The sequence below is a fragment of the Anabas testudineus genome, chromosome 12, assembly GCF_900324465.2.
Source record: "Anabas testudineus chromosome 12, fAnaTes1.2, whole genome shotgun sequence".
Taxonomy (NCBI): domain Eukaryota; kingdom Metazoa; phylum Chordata; class Actinopteri; order Anabantiformes; family Anabantidae; genus Anabas; species Anabas testudineus.
In genome coordinates this window covers 6878564-6895917 of record NC_046621.1, presented here as the reverse complement: position 1 = coordinate 6895917, position 17354 = coordinate 6878564, and the positions used below count along the sequence as shown (strand labels likewise).

Below are 17354 nucleotides of genomic sequence, written 5' to 3'. Positions count from 1 at the left end.
CAGTTGGTAGGGCAGTTGTCCATTAGGTCCGACTCCAAGTTCTTCCAGGCCAAAACACTAGTAGTGCCATAGTAGTGCAGCTGTCCAATCACAATCAATAAAGTACTGAAAAAAACATTCTTGCTCATACATAGTAACTTTGATACATCCTGATAAGATTGAAGAAAGGTGCAAGTTGGTACAGCTGTAGCAACTGACAGAAGAAGTAGATAATAATAACAACAATAATAATGCACCAAAACCATTATTATTATTATTATTATTATTATTATTATTATTATTATTATTATTATTATTATTATTATTATTATTATTATTATTATTATTTTGTCTTGGTTTCTTTCTGAGAGATTAAGATATAAAACCCATCAAAATGAACGGCAATATTTGATTCGACCTCTAGATGGCAGCAAAGCGTGGCCAAAGCTTTAAGTTGCTGGAATTACAAAGAGAAGAAGAAGCAGCTCTCGCGAGATTTAACAGTACCCGTCATGTCTATGGATACAGCTCAACAATCAGTCATAAAGTAACGCTTAATATAAAATAACTACATAGATGCTGCCTCTAGTGATGAATAGCACTTTTGAGATTTGAATATGTAATTTTCCAGCATTAGAGTATTGGCGATATCATCTTATAAGTGTATTGTTATAGCGATAAGGAGAGAGAAGCTTACCGGTCGTTAGCATGCTGGGGTTAGCTAAATGCTAAAGTTAGCCTCATTGAAGACAACGTGAACAGTTACTGGGTGTTTATCTTAGTCTTTTTCTAATATTCATCTAAAAATGAAGTGTCACTATGAAATACTGGGTGTGAAGAGAGACGCAGGAGACGATGATTTGAAGAAAGCTTATCGGAAATTAGCACTGAAATGGCATCCAGGTAAGTTGACACCATATGGAGTTTAGAACTAGCTAGCTTACCACAGGTTCTTATTCAAAAGTGTTTTCCTGAATTCTCTTGTATGCTTTTAATAAAAACTACAGAAATGTTCTCCGTTTTTGTAAAGTACCAAAAGTGACAGTTGACATTACTAAGACTGGTGTGATATCCCAGTGTCACATCACTCTGTGATGGCTATACATACAGTATATAACTATACCGTATGTGATACATGCCACTACTTTGAATCTTGCTTTGTCTCTTTCTTGCTCTCTTATAACTGAAAGGTTGTTATGATCGACACTGCCTTGCACTGGTGAAATCCTCATACTTCACATGAGATGCTGTTAAAAGGTGTGGGTTTTCCTTTGCATATTTCCAGACAAAAATTTAGAGAATGCTGAGGAGGCAGCTGAGCAGTTCAAGCTGATTCAAGCAGCTTACGATGTCCTGAGTGATCCACAGGAGAGAGCTTGGTGCGTACATATAATCTCTATTTTATCTCCTTATTGTGATTGCAAAGAACATGACTTTTAAGATTAGTAGGGCTTCTTATTTAGAGCTCTTTCTAAATCGCATTGTCCTTACTCTTTTGTGTACAAACCATTTGGGTTAAGTATTTCTATTTCTTATTTGGTCACCTCTGTCTCCTCCTATGCGGCAGGTATGACAATCACAGGGAGGCCTTGCTGAAAGGAGGACTGAGCGGAGATTATGAAGATGACAGCATTGACCTGCTTCAATACTTCACAGTTACCTGCTACTCTGGCTATGGAGATGATGAGAAGGTTAGTGTTTGTGACAGAGTCACGTTGCTCAGGACACAAAAGGAGTTGTGTCAAATCTTAAAGCAGGCTTTTAAAGATGTTTTCAATCTGCCATAAAAATAGAACAGTACCTAGATCCTGTGTGTGTGCAGAAAAAAACTGCATGTGGTGCAAAACTATTAATGACGAGTAGGGATGTCATGATCAAGGTTTTTTTGGCTCCAATTCTGATCCGAGTCTTTATTTTATAATATTTGGTATCTGCCAATATTGAGTCTGATTCATTAATTAAATACTACATATGATGCGTTGAAGTAACAGCTGTACCCTACGCCATATTTTTGATCCAAATACTAGAAGTCCTCATAAGTTTCTAAGTTCACATTATTCATATGAGTAAAACTAGCATTTGTGTGCAGCTCTTGCTCGATTTTCTGCAACTAGTTTCACTTAGTTTACACAAGGTTGTGTCGTAGTGTAATAGCGAACTATCATATACATACAAACATACAATATCATTTACTAAGAGAGCTTTAGCCAACAAGTTACTCATTAATATTCAGATTAAAGTTTGTGACGGTTGACATTTGTCATTATAACCATTAAGCACAATGGTACAAACAGTACAGAATGTTTTGTACTCTGTTGTTTGCTAATGATAATGATTAAGTAACCTAGTATCTAAACTCAGAGACTTCTGCTGTTGTAATGTGCCCAAAGATATTCACACTTAACATAATTTTCACTCTCTTATGTAGCAAAATTCTTCTAGGGTGGTTTTGCAACACAGCAGGTTGAGACAAACCAAATCGGAGTTTAGCAAGGAACAAATCAAGATTTAGACTTTATTTTAGCCTGTACTGATAAACTAAAATATGCATGGATTGGCTTGCAACATCTCTAATGACAACTGTGTGTGTTGCAGCTGCAGCTCCGTCCTTTGTGTGTGTGGAAGCAATTCTGTGTGTGTCATTTATTAGAACATTTATTATGACCTATTATTCCTTTTGTTTTATTCTTCTTGTTTGTTTTGTGTCTCTAGGGATTTTATACAGTGTACAGGAATCTCTTTGAGTCCATTGTTAAGGAGGAGATGGAGCACAGCAGGGGGGAAGATGAGGAAAAGGAGGAGTTTCCCACCTTTGGAGACTCTGAAAGTGACTATGATACTGTAAGCCAGTCCCACACTTTAAACACTTATTCAAGTTGTTTCTAACTCTGGTTAGTTTTACAATTCAATTATATGAAAAAATCAGAGAGCAACTTTTATTTTTCTCTGTAACTAGAGACCAAAGTATTAGTAGTGAACCATTTAGCAATCTAGTGTACTTAATCAGCCTCTATTTCCGTATCACAGGTAGTGCACATGTTTTATGGCTACTGGCAGAGCTTCTGCACCCATAAAAACTTTGCCTGGAAGGAGGAGTATGACACACGGCAGGCCTCCAACCGCTGGGAGAAAAGGGCCATGGAGAAAGAGAACAAGAAGACCAGAGACAAGGCTCGAAAGGAGCGCAACGAGCTGGTGCGACAGCTAGTGGCTTTTGTTCGTAAACGTGACCGACGTGTACAGGCCCACAGGAAGCTGGTGGAGGAACAAAACGCAGAGAAGATCAAGAAGGTGGAAGAGCTGCGACGGAAACAGAAGCTCAGCCAGGCCAAGTGAGTAGCAGAAAGATATTTGATTAAGTGTGATCAATTCCTTTTGGTCTTCAGTCCTATTACAGTGTATTATGTGTCCATCCAAGACTGGCAGAGGAGTATAAGGAGCAGAGCTGGGCGGCCATGTCTGAACTTGAAAAGGAGCTGCAGCAGATGGAGGCTCAGTACGGAGAGGAGTTTGGAGATGCATCAGAAAGTGAGGAAGAAGAGCAGGATATGGACACACTGGAGAAGAACAATGAGAATGGAGGAGGTCCGTGAATCTTCTTCTCAGTAACACTTACTTATTTAAAGGCACCAACACTGCATACCCGCTTCCCTCTCACTCCGAATGTTTGTTTTCACAAACCTTCCCTGTTGTGTGTGTTTGTGTGGTTCTTGAAATACATTTTTTAAATGCATAAACATTCATTTAACAGATGCAGAGCAGCCTGATGGAGATGAACTAACAGCCGACTATTATGATGATCTGTATTGCCCAGCCTGTGACAAATCCTTCAAATCAGATAAAGCGTGAGTATCCTCCCACCCATTCGCTCCACCTACATGCTGCCTTCTGCTAATTAATGATTTTAGAGGCATTTAATCACCATGGGGGTCAAGGTTTAAAGACTACGAATATAATTAATCCAAATGATGTTTCCATGGCGTTAGGTGTGCATGTACCAAAACGTTTTTTTGTTTGTTTCTTTTTTTTTTTTTTGCTGTCAGCAGTGAAGTTTATTTTGTTTCTATGTATCTGTGTATTTGTTTCAATGCATGTGAATAATGGAGAAAAACAGTAACAGTCAAACTTGAATGACAAGGTCAGCTGTTGCCATTGTTTACATGCTTTTAAGGATTTCTGATTTGATTGTGATTCGTCAACTGGCTTTTGTCCTTTCCTTTGCAGAACTGCACATTACAGACAAATGTATTGTTTGAAATGATTCACTGCCTTAGGTATACTTCCTTAATTTAGCTTTTCCGTGGAGGAATTTATTTATTTTTGATTTTCTGCTAATATTTGTTGATGTTAATACAAATCTGTAAATGGGTTTTAGAATGTTCATAATACCTTTAAATGTCATTTCATTGTTTCTTTCCTTTCCTCTTGTCAGAATGAAAAACCATGAAAAATCCAAAAAGCACCGGGAGATGGTGGCGTTGCTACGGCAACAGCTGGAGGAAGAAGAGGATTCACTTGGTTTGAACTTGGAAGAAAAGGAGGGAGGACAGGAGGAAAGTGAACAGGAAGAGGAGGAGGAGGACGACGAGGAGGAAGAAAAGCCAAGGCAGAAGTATGTGGCTCCGGGTGCATTTGATAGAGGAAAAAAACTTCTCTGCTGATTGTCAGTGTGGTTAGAATTTAATGATGCATGTGAATGTTATGTAATTTTTTATTATTTGTTTTCCACCTACACAGGCTGTCTAAGAAACAGAAGAGGAAAAAGAAACAGCAGAAAATACAACAAGTGAGGGATATTTTCTTATTCCTTTTTGGCAGGTGTGGTTGTTTTATTGTGAACCTTTCTTAAAAGCATTTTTTAATCCATGCTCTCCTACTCCGCTGCAGAGTGCTCCGGAGGAGGAGGAGAAACCATCACTGACCACCTGCGAGGAGGATGCCACCGAGAAGTCAGCGGACCCTACAGAGCCAGAGAAGCAGGATGATCCCCCTCCCACAGAAGTAAAGAGGTCAGTCCAGCTTCCCTGGCATCTCCAGCTTTGTGAAAACTCTGATGGTGGACTTTAAGTGATACCACTATCAAGTCTTATTTTGTTCAGTTAGGGCAGCAGAAGAAACTGGCAACACAACATGTGACATTTCCACTTTGCAAAGTTGCCTGTTTTCACATTTTGGTCTTGCTGTACTGTTAAAAAAGGTACAAATAGAAGTGGAATTGGATTCTGTTGGGTTATAAAACCAAAACAATGAGCTAAGAGATTCAATAATGCACCTCTGTGTTGCAGTCAGGTGTGAAACCATCATTACAAATATGATATGTTATTACTTTTACAACACCAAATACTTACATTTAATTATTCATTATCCAATTATTAAAACATATTATTAATATTATATCAAGTTATTATTATTCCAACTTTCAAGTTCAAGGTCATTTCTCTGCACATTTTTTTAGATGCTCTCTTTCTCCCTCATAAGACTTAAGTCAAGTTTTTCTTTTGATTTGTCATCTCAATTTTTCCTCAGCAGCACTGTGAAGACAAAAGGAAAGAAAGGAGGAGGAAAAGATAAACCAAAAAATGTCAAGTCAAACACAGGAGGAGAACAATTTCTAGAGGTATGAGTGTTTTTACTTTACCTTCTAATTTAAGCTTTTTTCTCTAGGGCTTTACAAATGGCACTTAATATCTGTTAAAGATCCATATCTGAACTTTATTATGAAATCCCTCATTACTATTTCCACCTCCAGAAGGAAGTAAACCGCTGTGTGACCTGTAACAACGAGTTCCCCACAAGAAACAAGTTGTTTGACCATCTAAAGACCAGCGGACATGCCACTGCTCTGTCGTCAAATGCTCCACACAGCTCTGTGAGCAAGAGCAAAAAAGACAAGAAGAAGAACAGATAACACATCTTCATCTGGGCTGATGAGCCTGACAGAGTTTGATTCAGCAGGGACTCTGAGAAGCCTCTTTTTAGTTCCAAAAAAAGCCTTTGAAAGTGGACTTTAATGGATGCCTCGGGTGCTCTGCGGCATCCACTGGCTGACAGAGGGCACATAGTTTTATTTTAAATTACACAAAAATCACAAGAGCTTGAGACGTCCAGATTGGAATGATTGAAACAAGCGTCATTTCAGTACTTTTCAGTACAAACAGTATGAAACACCATGTACTGATAAACCAGTGGAGCAGATACATGTTAATCCCCATATCTGAACATTCACTACAGGAACCATCTCTATTGGTTTGACTCAATGATCTCTGACTTTATTACTCCTTCACAAAAATAAAGGTGATACCGCACGTTGGTATTTATACAAGAACAGTGCAATGATTTGCGGTAATGTCTCTGGTAACTGTGTTTAACAATCACTACTAGATATTGGTTGTGTCTGTATCAAACACGCACCTGTACCTTTTTACATGCTGATTTGTGGGAAAGGAAGAAAAACAAAATGACAAATTAAAGCAAGATATTCAAAAACAAAAATATGGGAAATTACTTTCAGATACTTTCACTTTTTCACACTTGGTTGTAGATTATATTGTTTAAATGGTTCACTTAAGAAAGTCTTCCTTCATCTCCCTTTTTGATGTACATGAGGGATTGGATTTGGAAGTGGTGAGAAGAAAAAAAAAAAAAAAACAAGATGAGAGATTATGGAGTGCCAGACATACTGATTATCTGATTAACAGAAAAAACACATGCATAATGAGATCTGGCACCTTATCCTGTGTCGCATAGTGGCAGAACAGGCACTTAAGACATTTCTAAAGAAAATTACTGTAAAGCAAAACATATAACTGTATATAACTGTAAATACTATATAACTTCTATAAGTAGAAGTACTTCTAGTAGGTATAGAAATTTATCTTTACAGTGATGACTCAGAGAAAACAAAATGCACGGTGCTCTTTATTAAACATACGTCAGCTGGATGAATCACAAAATCACAAAACAACATGTACCATTTTGTCATAGCGTGGATCCTTCTGTCAATCACAGATGCGTGGTGAAATGGTTGTTTTAAAAGCTCCACACCAAAACCTTTAGCATGTTTATATTTATATGCTGATCTTAACAAAACATACTGTAGGTGTGAACTGTGTTTTGTGTGTCAGCTGATTACCTGAATATGCTGAGTGACCAGTTTATTTAATCAGTGGATATTCCAAGATGACAATGCCAGGGCTCATCCGGCATCTTCATTCAGGGAGCATGACACACAGAGTCCAGACCTAAACCCCATTGAGAATCTTTGGGATGTGCTGGAGAAGATTTTGCACAGCGGTTTGACTCTCCCATAATCAACACATAAGATCTTGGCAGAAAATTGTGTGTGTGACTTTTATTTTGGACGGTCAGTGTACATCTGCCGGTGTCTAAACAACTAGCCACTTGTAATTGAAAAGAGATTAAGATGCTGCGGCTTCATACTGTAGCAGCGTTCAAATCCCAGCTGTGGTCGACCTCCAGCAGGGGTCCTTAACCTGCCTATGCCAATTCTTGCATAAACTCCAATTACATGTACACAAGACCGAACACAGTGAGTTATAGTCAAAGCAAGTTCGCCTTCTCCTTCGTTTAATTTTTTTTCCCCTTTCAGGCTAAAATTAGCCAAGAGGCAGAAAGCAGGCAGTTCAAACTGTGATTCCTGCAACATCTGTCCAGACTCACCAAGTTTTGGGATAAACAGTGCCCGGACCATAATAAACCTGCAGGTCTAGTTTGACCATTGCTCCTTTTGCTAAAAGGTTCATGCAGAGGTCACTGTGAATCCCTCTGATTGCTATTTTAAAAAAGCAACTAAAGTTCCATACAAATTAATTTCACTAGGACGAGGTGGAGTGAGTATACAATTACCTGAACATCAGATATAATGATATCATAATGAAGTGCCCACTGAGTGATACCAGTGTTTTCATGTCTTATTTGTTTATGTTAATATTTTTTCCATGTCTATTACAGACCATAGATCTGAGTGATCCCCTCACAATAAGACACATCATAAAAGTAAAGGTCCTGTTTAGCTGCTGACTAAGTTGTTGGTGACGCAGCTGTGAACAGGACAAATGTTACAAAAAAGAAACCTGCATTAGCAAAAAGGAAGAGTAGTCAAAAGTAGATCCTACCCAACACTTACTGACACAGTACAGCAAGACATTTTCCTTGCAGCACTTGTGACAAAACTGAACATCACAAAGTTCCTCAAAATGCACAGCACTTGAACAGCAACCGGGATATTTTCTAGATTGTTGGTTCTGTCTGCTCCCTTTGGATGGACCATGAGCATGAATGGAGTGGTGACGAACAAATCTGGTCAAACTTTTCTGATTTGCCTCAGTTAAAAGACTCAAATGTCACATTCATGACATAAAATTACTCAAGTTAAGTCATTTACACAATATCAAACGAGAGGGAGTGCTGTTGTACTTTATATCAGCACACCTGTGATGATGTCGCGTGACTTTTCTTTTATCACCATGCATGAGCACAACTCATTAAATGAAAGCATGGTTAATGTTTAGTAGGAATATTGCAAAAAGCAACATAATACTTAACGTCACACTGTTTATAAGAACAGTGTGATTGCAGTAGGTCATGGGGGCATTTGTTTGTGTACCCTGGGAACAGCTACACTCTCTGATGGTCTGCACAGGAGAGTCCCTGCAGTGGCTTCCTCCCCATGGACCTCTGAACACCTCTGGACACATGGTCTTTTATTTATCGGCAGAAACCTAGTTAGCTGACAAAAAAAAAAAAAAAAAAAAAATCATCACAAAACAAAAGCACAGTGACAGCTTTTCACTCACATACTGTATTTCAGATGGCTCTATAGAATCAAGAATCCTTATCTTCTTATCTTTATGTTGTGAAATGTAATAATACATCTTGAATTCATGGGGAGAAAGGACACAGTAGAGAACATATAATAAAAACAATCTGTTCCCTGGTAGAGAGAAATGGAAACACTTTGGTCTTACAAAAAATGATGCTATTTATGTTAATTAACATCACTGCTATTTCCATTTTCCTATATTTTGAGGTAATTATAAGGCACACACAGGGGTTTCCTACACTTGATAAATCAATAAGGGATGATGTCAGAGTTGTGGAGCCTGTGTGGACAGGAGCCATCAGCATAGACATGTCAGCATGATTTGGGGGACATTTGCAAATCATTTGCCAAACAAACTGTCGGTGACATTGTGCAACACAGGATAAAGTGCTGCCTGTTGTTTACACTTGATAGTAAAATGTGGTCTGGTTGGCAAATACTCCATTAATAGTATCACAGCGAAAATGCATCATATAAAGGTGCAGGCGAAAAGGTGTTAGATCACAACCATCTGAGTAACCCCAATCTAACTGGGTACTAAAAGTGTGTTTGCACCACTGCTTTTCTTTCCCAGGAACCAAAGTCCAGGAACCAAAACTGGGGTAAAAGTCATTAATGCTCATTTGCATTTCCACAGCAGGACTAAAGCTGCAGGAAGATTAAACAGATTTGCTTTTGTTAATTATTAGTATTATGTTGCATTGATGTCGTAGCAAACACGAGAGGGATTAGCCTTTATTTTTTAAAGTTAAGAGTAAAGAAAGGAAACATATGGAAAGAACGATAAAGAGATAATTAATATATCATTTATTTTTTGTATTAAAAAGACTAAACTAAAATAAACTGTTGGCGTTCATATTAAAAAATACACGCAGGCAAAAGTGTGTTAATGTTCCTCAAGGTCACAGATTTGATATTTTTGCATTCACATCTTTAATCATTAAAAAAGGCGGTGTTCACTAATTATGTTACAGTCAAGTATGATCAAGCGCTCAAGGTCAACACCTTACACAACAGAGGTAGTCTTTTCCTCAGAAGGTGAAATTTAAAAGATGTGTAAATCTAAAATCCACTTCTTTTCCAGGTTCAATCCTCAGGACTAAGCAGTCTGGCCTTTATTGGACTTTTATCTTCTTTCCATATAGTTGTAGAGAGACTGGTTAAAAATAGCCAGGAAGAAATCAGCATCTTCCTTGGTGATGCACATGGGAGGTTGGATGCGGAAGGTCTTGAGGGGTGAGAAAAACACAGAATAACTTTGATTGACTTTGGTTACTGGTGACTTTTGTGTCAAAATTGTGTCAAAACAACTTCAAAACCATTTCAGCCCTGTATGCCTCCAGCTCCGATACACTGTGTTCAGACACCCGTTGATCCCTGTCCACCACAACATTAAAACCACTACATGTATTGTATGTTGAGGCTGATGTGAATTTTCTAAAACAAATCCAAACAACGGAGCATGGCTCACACCAAATGTGTCCTTTTAGAGTGTTGATGAGTGACGACCAGAGCTGATAATAATCATAATTACACAAAACGGTCTTACTGAAAGACTTTCACACCTTACCCCGAAAAAATCACAAGATAGCGACATTTTGCATATTAAAATATTTTATGAGACTCTTTCCGTCAAATCATGGAAAAAGCTGTATTTAAAAATCATGTTTGTTTCTTTTCAACAAAACAAGCTGTTTTATAATGTAGGTGCCAGCTGTAGTTACACAACGTGTTGGCCCTGCAAAAAAATTAAGCGTTAACACGAGGGTGAGTGCTGTTACCTGTCCATATAATCCTCCTTTCCCTATCAGGACTCCCATGTCCTTGATGTCCTCAAAGATCTCATTCATTCCCTCAGGAGACAGTGGAGCTCTGCTGACCTGTGGATGAGATGAAAGTGCCAACTACACCAACAGCCTGTGTCCCATAGTTAGTCAGCTCCTAACCTCTAATTGATAATTGACTTCAAATGCTTTTCCCCTGAATAGTGGCGAAAGAGACTCGTGCATGACATTTCCACCATTATACAAGTTCCAGGATAATTATAGCTGTGGGGTAAAAAATCAGCCAGTTCAAGCACTGCAGCAGAAAACAGTGTCCTTCAGGGATAATCAATCTCTGCTCATGGTCAATAAGTTACTAATTTGAGCTGTAATTCTAAGCCCTGAATAGATCTTTCCCACAGAAAATAAAGTACGCAGATGTAACATTTATCCTTGTAGTCAACACGTTCCAAAATGTGTTTTATAAGATGTTGTGTATGATGTAATGCATAGTCAGAGACATAAAAATACAGACAAGAACAGTCTCCCTCCTTCAGGTGAGGGCTAAGTTTATAATTTACTCTCTGTTGAGTTGACTGGATATTTAGCATTAGACTGATTTTTTAGTCAGACTTAGTGACTGTCTACATTTGGCTTATGCTCTTGCCTTTCTGTGAGTTTTCCTGTGTTTCAGTATATTTTGATCCTTTTGTGGTGTTTCCTGGTTAAAATAAAGCTAATTCTACAGTTGAACAAGCCAGAATACATTTACCAGTCACAAACACTGAAATATTAATGTTTCTCACAATAATTGATGGCGGTTTTCTTTCCAAACACAGGAAAACTCTACTGGCTTTTTGAGTAAAATCACTGCTGTTCTGGCTAATGGTTAACAGGGAGGCACACTACAGACAAACATGTTGCTGAAACACACGAGGGAAGGTGACTGTCACGTATGTGACAAACTGAATACCTTGTCTTTGACCATTTCCACACCGATCTGCAGGCCTTTTCCACGGACATCACCAACAATCTCATACTTGTCCCTGAGTTTTGCTAGTTCTGTCAGCAGATAGGTGCCCACCTCAAGACTGATCTGCTGTGTGCCATCCTCTTGAATAGCCTGTTAACATATGTTAGTCATATTAACCAAAAATAAATATTGTTTGCTATTGATCTCTCCTGTGCTGATCAACAGGACTGATGTAGAAAGAGAAGATTTAATACTTACATCGAGCACCGACGAAGCAACTGCACAAGCTACAGGATTTCCTCCGAAGGTGTTGAAGTGAACGCCTTTGGTAAACGAGGCCGCAATTTCTGGAAAACATATAAATAAACAATTTAGTCGCTGCTGCGTTCAATTCAAACCTCAGCCAAACTTGTATTTCCTCAAACTAGTAATTCCTCATCCTCATTCCTTAATATTGGAACTTCTATAGAAATGTCACAGTTACATCCCAAGTATACCTGCATTTGACTAAAACAACCTCATTAACTCTCTTAGTTATGCACTGTTTTAATTTTAACACATTAATATTATAGTCAATTAAACAGCAAAAACAATGAAGCACAATACACACTCTTTATACCGTAACTGTAAAGAACGTGTTATGAACATACAAGCTGATTTACAAACAAGGTTTTTACAGTATTATCTCACCTGGTGTTGTAACAACAGCTCCCAGTGGGAATCCGTTACCAATGCCCTTTGCCATTGTAACCATGTCAGGAACGACATCATGCCCTTGAAAACCCCAGAAGTGGCTTCCTGTTCGCCCAAATCCCGTCTGGACCTGTGAGGTGAGCAGCCGGTCTTAATAGCATATTGTGGTATTTATATGTATCTGAAAATGTTTCTTGGTTACCACAACTTTGTCTTTTATACACATTGTGGAACCAATTTCACCTGGAACACAACTAGAATGAAAGACATTGGGACAAAATGCCTGAATATTAAGACCAGCTTAAAAGGTTCTCTTTGGTAATTGGTATTGTAAATTTGGTAACTGTTTCCTCCGCAATCCTCATGATTAAGCACCACCACACTTCTAGCAAAAACATCACCTATGTTAGTGCAGGTGGGAAGTGTCAACAACTACCAGCAGACCAGATCATCAGCAGATCAGCTCCAGACCAGAGGCTGCAAAGATTCAAGCCAGCAGAACCATCACAGAGGCTGCACAGAGAGCCTCCAGGTGGTTCTGTACAAAAAGAGGTGATCAGTGAACCAAGTCGGGTTGCCTGGGTGATGGGTTTCTGATGTTGTGAGACCCGGAGCACCCCCGGGTACATCACTGATGATGTGTCTTTGTGCCTCCATCAGTGAGCAGAAAATATAAATAGTAATGAACATTATTATGATATTGTATATAAATAGTTGTAATCTTCACGTTATATAACTATCATCGTGTATCATCTCATCTGCAGTTCAATTCAGCACAGTTACATTTGGCCATTTTTCCAGATACAGACTTAACTTGTGTTAAATCATTGTAATTCTCTGTAAAGCACAAGTATTTCATGTGAAATCAACAGTTTCAATTGTAAATAGGAAATGTGTGATAATAATAATAACAGAACGCATCTAACCTCATCAGCAATGCAGATCCCTCCTTTCTCTCTCACAAGCTTATAGGCTTCTTTGAGGTAGTTTTTAGGGTACTGCACAGATCCCCCAACTCCCTGTAAAAACCAAAGACATTCAAATCCTATCGTTCCATCTTAATTAACAGAAACACTGACACTGAATAGGAGAAAATAATAAACAACAAAGCTGAATGTGCTCTAAGTGTATTTTGATATTGGGTATTTTTAAGCAGTAGACACAGTATCTGCAACATACTGTAAAAACCAAACATGCTCACAGTAATGGCATTACTCAATGTGGAAAAGCAGCAAAGCAGTAAAAGAAATATGAGTAGCATGGATAATTTTAAGACTACATTTCTTAGTACCTGTATTGGCTCTCCAAAGAAAGCAGCAATTCGACTCGGGACACTTGTAGCCAATGTCTCTTTGAGCTGCTCAATGTACTGTTCATTTGCCACGCAGTGACCTACGTGAGCAAACAAATAAATGCCCTTATTTCCACACATTTTAACAACTGTGTCCAAATGGAAAATAAAAGAAGGTTTAAGCAAGTTTATTCTCATTCATTATGTGGTTCACAGCAAATAAAGGAAATTTAGAACTCATCAGTCCAAAATACTTAAAGGAGTCCTTTCATATAATCTTGCATGTTTTTGTAACTTTACTGTACTTTATAAAGTGAAATACATCTGTAATAACTACTGTGATATTAATTTAGTAAATACTAAACAACACAACAATAATTACACATAATACCCAGTAGCAGAGTGTAAGCAGGATAAACTGATAATGATTTTACATTGCAGCATGACAGCTGTTTGTGTAAACAGTCATAACTTCCTATACTACTAGACAGTTTAAGTGAGACACAGACATACTGTAAAGCAAACATTCCTGGTAAAAGGTAAGTGATCAACAGTAGGAGACTTTGAACTTTATAGAATGAATTCAACGCTCTCATTTTCAAGAACCTCATGACCTTTAGGTAGTACACATTTTCAAGTAGATGATTTACCTGGAATACATTATGGAGGTCTACGCATTTAAAATGTAATTTATTACTCTGATAAAGAAAGAATGCTCAAAGTTGAGCATTCGCTTACACAACATTCAGGTTTTTATGTTGTGCTGCATGTAAATTCATGTTCATCTAAAAAGGAACAAAATGAAAACGCTCCCAGCGTGAGACTTTTTTTTATCACCGTGCATGAACACAACTCATTAAATGAAACTACAGCTAATGTTTATCAGGAATATTGCAAAATTATCATAATGCTTAATCTCAGTGACAGTGATGGTGTTTTTAATTTAATGTTTATGAGAACAGTCAGCTTGCGTTGACTCATGAATGCACGTGTTTGTGTACCGTGGGAACAGCTACATTCTCTGGTGGTCTGCACAGGAGAGTCCCTGCAGTGGCTTCCTCCCCATGGACCCCTGAACACATCTGGACACATGGTCTGTTTGTCGGACCACATTATATAGTCACCGTCATTATAACTAAAAACAATAATAAAAATAACCTGCATTGTCAACTGTATGATTTTATAATATATTAATGCATACATACAGTGGTGCAGCCCAAGCCATTGGCAATGGGGTATTTATATATTGCATTGGAGGTAAGACCCATAGCCTGTGGGCTGCCACCGTGGTATGACCCTCTGGGAGAGAAAAAGCGATCACAAACTGTTCAGTCAATTTAGATTACACAGAACTCTTCATAACAGCCAACATATCAAGCTAGACGGTGTATCACATACTGTATGAATGTTGCAGAATAATAAAAACACAGACATCCTCAAGCAATATGCTTTTACATCCTGAGTAGGAGCGAGAATCATCAGCCTTGTAATCTGTTGTTTACTAAATCTGTGCTCTTCTCCTGTTTGTGCCTCTTAAATAGGTCTATTTTTATCCTAATACAATCTTGAGTTCAGGGGGAGAGAGGACACACTAGAGCACATCCAATAAAAAAATGTGAGTCACGCTACTTAACACTGACATTATGTCAAACATTACTGTTTGCGTTTTCATATATGTTTAGATAACTATGAGGCACACAAGTGATGATAAAAAGACTCATACCTGAAAGTGATAATGTCATAGTTGCCTGTGTGGAGCCGAGCCATCAACATGGCCAGGTCATTGGCTTCAGAGCCACTGTTGGTAAAATAAATCACCTGAATAGGGAAATGCAGACCAGGAAACATTTAATTACTACCCACAGCACATTTATCTAAGCTCTTGTCCTCCGCAGATTACAATGAAAAACAGGAGCCATACCTTAAGAGGATCTGGTAAGTAGGAAGCTAGTTTCTCACAATATTCATGAAGTGGAGGATAGACGTAGATGTTAGTGGTGTGCCACAGTTTCTTTAACTGCTGCTCTGTGGCTGCTGTTACTTTCCTGTCCACACACACATATATATATCAGAACACCACACTTCACTATAAACTGTGCATGACAATAAAACGTTGAAACACCGTCAGTGGGTGAAAGCAAAAAAAAAAAAAGAAAAAACACTTTACGGGTGGCAGTGGCCCACGCTGACAGTAGCCACGCCAGCAAACAGATCCAGGTACCGCTTCCCATCTACATCCCAAAGCCACTGCATGTATCCCTGGTGGATGAACACTGGTTTCTTATAGTATGTCACCTTCATGATCATGGGGTTGCAGTTCCGTTTGCGAATATCTATCATCTGCTCTTTGGACATACCCTGGACAGTGACAAAAAAAACACAGGATAGAAGTTGTATTATAAGATGTTCATCTTTTTGTTTTCCAGTGGATGAGAGAGCTGCTCTCTGTTCGTTTATCAACTATTCAACTAGATTCTGCAGATGTTAAAATTCCACTGTCAGTAACACTGATAATGAATGTACCTGCACAGTTATACTATATTCAGTTTAGAGACACTGTACTGGACCCCTTATCTTACCTTGTATTCCTCTGGTTGGAAATTGCACCGAGGCATCTCCGGGGCACTTGTTGGAGAGTATTGGACGAATGATTTCTGACATCCTGCCCCTGTGAAATAATCATTGCAAGGTGAAATTATTCTTTGACGAACTCTATGGTCAGACTGTGTCACTTGGTTGAGACTGATCAGAGCTTTTCTATAACAGTTAGTCAGTCTTGTAGCATTAAGAATTGCACTCTCTTCTGTTTTTGCTACTACACTCCGGGGGTGCATCCATCAATTATTGTCATAACTGATTAATTTAATAATTTTAATACTACGTTTTTTATGAATTGATGATCAGGATGATGCAGTTGTGGTGCTGAAAGGTAACGCTTTATTCAAAGATTACTATTATTTAGCCTCATACACATTGATACAAAACATATAATAGTATACAAATATAAAGAGTAATACGATTTACTAAAAAACAGCAAATATATACAATTACATTACATCCTGTCTAAAATAGTATCTATAATACTGATTATTGATTGATCTATAAATAGAGCTGAGAAGATTAATGATTGACACACACACACACACACACACACACACACACACACACACACACACACACACACACACACACACACATATATATATATATATACCTAGCATTTTTTTTTATTGTTGATTAATTTCTTTAATGTTTGCAGTAATAATGTCTGAAACAAACCTTTACTAAGTTTTACTAAGTTATCTTTGTCTTTTTCCATGTACTAAACAAACTGACATTTCAAAACAAATCATCAGATGGATGTAAATTTGAACTTTAACGTTAGATGTTGGATTTAAGTCTTTTTCGTGGTATTTTTATTCTACTACTGAATTCCCTGAAGTCACGGTAGCAGCTTGTTAATAACACTGTTAAACAGGTAACGTAAACTAACTAATCAGAGCTCAGTTAGTTGTGACTAATTCTAATTATTATGCTGACTCACCACTGGATCTGCAGGACTTCCCTTTTAAAAGTGCGCAGCGGACACTGAGACAGGACAAAACTTTGGACATGTTGAGCTGAGACAGAGGACACGATCCGGTCCTGCTCCCTTCACGGTCTGCGGAAACTGCTCTTTGACTAACGGATCTGCTCGGGGATGATTCCGTTTCCGGGTCCAAACTTCGGTTTTTTCTCCTCAGTCAACACCTGGATTGAACTTTCTACTGTAAGCCGATCACTCATACACAAATCTGGGATTCACATTATGGA

At 38.2% G+C, this 17354-nt stretch overlaps 2 protein-coding genes across 3 annotated transcripts; one reads left to right on the top strand and one right to left on the bottom strand.

The window, feature by feature from the left end:
- The first annotated feature begins 473 nt into the window (after window positions 1–473).
- Window positions 474–6284, top strand: dnajc21 (DnaJ heat shock protein family (Hsp40) member C21). 2 transcript variants are annotated; one of them, XM_026353712.1, is made up of 12 exons: window positions 474–882; window positions 1265–1358; window positions 1547–1670; window positions 2692–2820; window positions 3007–3311; window positions 3398–3564; window positions 3731–3824; window positions 4412–4591; window positions 4717–4765; window positions 4867–4988; window positions 5509–5596; window positions 5729–6284. In XM_026353712.1, exons 1-12 carry the CDS (start codon window positions 786–788, stop codon window positions 5885–5887), a joined length of 1608 nt encoding a protein of 535 aa, XP_026209497.1. In that variant the 5' UTR covers window positions 474–785; the 3' UTR covers window positions 5888–6284. The 2 variants fall into 2 exon arrangements, with proteins under 2 accessions (XP_026209497.1, XP_033182164.1); XM_033326273.1 differs by having other exon boundaries at window positions 5506–5596.
- Window positions 6285–9544: 3260 nt separating this feature from the next.
- On the bottom strand, window positions 9545–17318 carry agxt2 (alanine--glyoxylate aminotransferase 2). The gene is made up of 14 exons (XM_026354661.2): window positions 17086–17318; window positions 16121–16209; window positions 15709–15899; window positions 15463–15586; window positions 15265–15359; window positions 14747–14840; window positions 14543–14636; window positions 13542–13642; window positions 13177–13269; window positions 12248–12380; window positions 11816–11904; window positions 11558–11707; window positions 10603–10701; window positions 9545–10049 (listed from the first exon to the last, which is right to left on the bottom strand). Exons 1-14 carry the CDS (start codon window positions 17153–17155, stop codon window positions 9948–9950), a joined length of 1524 nt encoding a protein of 507 aa, XP_026210446.1. The 5' UTR covers window positions 17156–17318; the 3' UTR covers window positions 9545–9947.
- Between the last annotated feature and the right edge of the window lie 36 nt (window positions 17319–17354).

Bases quoted from the DNA above. Each gene is read 5' to 3' on its own strand.
- dnajc21 (XM_033326273.1), top strand. From the start codon at position 786: ATGAAGTGTCACTATGAAATACTGGGTGTGAAGAGAGACGCAGGAGAC. The intron at 1,671-2,691 runs GTTAGTGTTTGT...TTGTGTCTCTAG, and splicing joins GCTATGGAGATGATGAGAAG to GGATTTTATACAGTGTACAG. The intron at 3,312-3,397 runs GTGAGTAGCAGA...TGTCCATCCAAG, and splicing joins CAGAAGCTCAGCCAGGCCAA to ACTGGCAGAGGAGTATAAGG.
- agxt2 (XM_026354661.2), bottom strand. From the start codon at position 17,155: ATGTCCAAAGTTTTGTCCTGTCTCAGTGTCCGCTGCGCACTTTTAAAA. The intron at 16,210-17,085 runs GTGAGTCAGCAT...ATTATTTCACAG, and splicing joins GAAGTCCTGCAGATCCAGTG to GGGCAGGATGTCAGAAATCA. The intron at 11,905-12,247 runs GTGAGATAATAC...TATGTTTTCCAG, and splicing joins AGCTGTTGTTACAACACCAG to AAATTGCGGCCTCGTTTACC.